The following is a 3,468-nucleotide window of genomic DNA, read 5'->3' on the forward strand; positions in this document are numbered from 1 at the left end:
GGGGTCTGTCCTGTCCTGCTAATGCTTGGAGCTGTACCCTCCTCCTCTTCTTGGTTTAATCTGAATTTGGAATCTGGTTTCTACCGACTTTGTAAAAAAAGCAACAGCTCCTGGACAAACGTTGTTCCTGAAGACGCTGCTTCAGTTGAAGTTTAGCAGCTCTCTGACCGTGGATGTCAAGCTGTTTGCTGACGTTGAACTTCCTCTGTCTCCTCAGGCTGCCCGTCTCTCACACCTGCTTCAACCAGATCTGTTTGCCTCCGTATCGAACGCGGAAGGAGCTCAAACACAAACTCACCATCGCCATCTCCAACGCCGAAGGCTTCGGCCTGGAGTGAAGGCCTGCGGACAGGAACACCAACAGACTGTCACTCTGCGTCTGCCGTGGATCTCTGTGGATCTCTGTGGATCTCTGTGGATCAGGAACTGAGCAGGTCCCTTTTTCTCCTGGTCAGACCGGAGCTTTAACCCAACAGCTGAACAACGGCTCAACAAATCACTTCATTTCCACATCAACTCTGTTGGTTCTGCTTTAACAACCGATAAACGGAAACCAAATGGATCTGCAACACTGTGCAAAAGCTTTACTCAGTTTACATGTTTATTTCCTCATTGCAGAGCAGAAACAGACGCTTCAGTCAGGAAACTCTCTGCCTGCCAAGTGCCTTAAAGAGAACCAACCTGCTGCCCTTTTCTATCCGCTCCTGTTTTAGACCGATGGTAAAAACCTTTTGCAGTATTTTTAAAGTTTTGTTTTATTGATAAACCTTTTGCACAGTATTGTTGATGTTATCTGGGATATAAGTCTGACTAGTCTGATCAGTGAAAATAACGTTAAAAATTCTCGTTTTAATGTTGTAACACATGAAGTTTGTGTTGAGGTCAGAACAGTCCAATCATGAGAGGGTGAAAACGGTGGAGCCTCTAATGACAGACAGGATTGATTTTGCAGAAAGCAAACAGAAACGCCTGAAGACTAAACTGGACAACATCCTCCTGTGATGGCTGCCAGTCTCTAAACATGGCCTCCAGTGGTTTAACTCTGAATCTGTTGCTGTAGGTTTACAAACCCTGATCAGTTTTTCAGAACAAACACAAAGATGAGAACCTTTTTGACATAAAGTATAAATGCATCCAGCTTCAGAAGATGAAGATCTGGTGTAAAGTTAAACTAAAACATCTGAATAAACTCCTAAACTTTCATTTTATGATCTGCACACCTGATTCCATGTATTTAAATATGGCCGCCATACAGGAAGGCTAATTATTTATGTTGTCATTGTGTTTTCCAGTTGGTCTCATGCAACATGTTTTGCTTTTTGCAAAAAGCTCCCATTTCTGCTGCAACATTAACAGCAGAGGCTCCATCTTATTGTTTCTCAGGTATTGATTTGAATCGAGAATATTTTTTTCTGGTCCTGTTTATTCGGTTATGAACGGATTAATCAGGAGAATCGAGGTGTGGAGGTTTAACTGAAGCTAAAGCTCATGTAAGTAAGCTAGCTTGTTGGACATAACGGTGTTAACGTTTCCTGTCCTGACGTCTGACACTTTATGATTTCCAGAAATGTTTTTATTTGCTTTGTTTGCAACACACTGTTACGACTGAACGCTTTACTCTGAAGAAGCTTTTGTATATTACGAGACGTAGCTTGTGGCTTATTTCCTTTGACATTGCGGCCGGTTGGATTGAACGCAGGCTGCAGCAGAAGTGTTGCTTTGCGGTGTTTTGTGACGTTCAGGACCTGCAGACCGGCTGGAAGAGGAACCGTCTTCCAGATGGGCTGCTGAGTTTGTGTGTTTGGTGCTTTTAAATTATTACTCCTTGTTTCAGTCCGTCCAGTCCGGGTCCAACTGCACCGCCTCCAGATCGGTGTTGTCACTTTATCCACACCTTTCCAGTAACACCTTCCACTTATCGATCACTCAGACCAGTTCTGCCGACAACCCGACCTACTGACCCAGTTCTCTAAAGCTTCGGTTTGCCTCGCAGATCAAAACCTTGGATCTAGAAATTAATCGTCTTCCAGCTGCAGGTTGGAAAGTCAGGGATGCATTAATTATTTTATTAGATTGAAGTAAAAAGAAAACCAGTTGAATACTTCAGTTAAAACTGTTTATCTCTGTGAAGCGGCCATGTTGGATGTAGAGGTTGGTTTCTGACGGAAACATAAAGTTGGGAGTTTAAATTCCAACATGGGGGTAAAAAATGCAGCATTACAGGATAACTTGAAAACATCCTGAGCTTGGATGACACATCTAAGTTTGGACAGTCTTCATATCAGTCACAATAACACCAGAGTCCAATATTAACCAATAATCCTGACATTATTCGAACGAAACTCAATAAATTCTCTGATAGATTGAAATGATCAACAAGGATTCCCAGTTTACCGTCTCCTAACTGGACCAACTGGATTTAAAATCACGTTTACTATCACTTCTGCGTTAAAGTCCAGATGTGAAACATCAGAACTTGTATCCGTTCCCCAAACACACCACTGATCTCATGCTATAGCGCTATAGTTAGTTAAATGCAGTTGGATATCACTGGTTAATTTTAACTACCGTGGCTAAAAGCGTCAAGTCCAGCAGGATGAACTCCAGTAACCAGCGGTGGTGGATCCGGTTCTGGCCCGGTTCTAATCTGGGTCTCTGGGAGGCTGCGGTCTGGAAAAGATCCTCACTCAACAACCCATTCAGTTTTCACCCCAGAGCTGCTTCTCCCCTCGTCTGCAGCCCAGAACGTTCAGCTGATTCTACCGTCTCTTTCGGTGTTGGTTCTAAATCTGCGGTGCTGTCTGGTCCAAAGTCCCACATAGCAAACTGAAGTATCCCGGCAACCGTCGAGAAACTTCTCTGGCTGCACTGTCCAAATTTACATGGCTGTAATCTGGGTCACTCATTCACTCAGCCAACAATGGATCCTCTATGTTATGTAATGATGGGGCTGGAGCTGCTCTCTGCTGAGAGACGGACCGGGCCAGAACCCCAGAACCGGGCCGCCGGTTAAAGGCCGGACTCTGACATGACTCAGAAATGTGTTTGACTTTGACTCGGTTCTGTTGTACGTCAAATGGACCAAACTGTGTCAGGTTATACAGTGGAGGAGTGAAGACCCGTTTGAAAATAGTTCTGACTGGGTCCCGGGTTTGTTGAGATGTACTTATTTTCTCTGGTCAGGTGTTTAAATTAAACGTGGACGGATCGGAGGAGGAGCAGCTGGCCCGTGCTTGACCCGGTTTGTAAACCCGCTGTGGCTTTTGTTGCTGTGTAATGTACGATGATGTGACTCCACAGATATTTGCAATAAACCCAAACGAAGGCTCACGCCTCCTGATAACGGCGCCTGCTGAACGTGTTTCATTTGTTTGAGTCGGTGGTGAAATGTCAGATAGAGGAAGGAGGCCCCAGCAGGGCCCCTGCAGGGCCCCAGCAGGGCCCCTGCAGGGCCCCAGCAGGGCCCCT

At 45.1% G+C, this 3,468-nt stretch overlaps 1 protein-coding gene across 1 annotated transcript in view; it reads left to right on the top strand.

The window, feature by feature from the left end:
- Nucleotides 1-3,348, top strand: part of hectd2 (HECT domain containing 2) — a 42,308-nt gene extending 38,960 nt beyond the window's left edge. The window contains exon 22 of the mRNA XM_007568014.2: nt 218-3,348. Within this exon, the coding sequence (XP_007568076.1) occupies nt 218-338 (121 nt within the window). The 3' untranslated portion in view covers nt 339-3,348. The remainder of the gene's footprint in view (nt 1-217) is intronic.
- The last annotated feature ends 120 nt before the right edge of the window (nt 3,349-3,468 follow it).

This window comes from Poecilia formosa, unplaced genomic scaffold (assembly GCF_000485575.1).
Source record: "Poecilia formosa unplaced genomic scaffold, Poecilia_formosa-5.1.2 Scaffold216, whole genome shotgun sequence".
Classification (NCBI taxonomy): Eukaryota; Metazoa; Chordata; class Actinopteri; order Cyprinodontiformes; family Poeciliidae; genus Poecilia; species Poecilia formosa.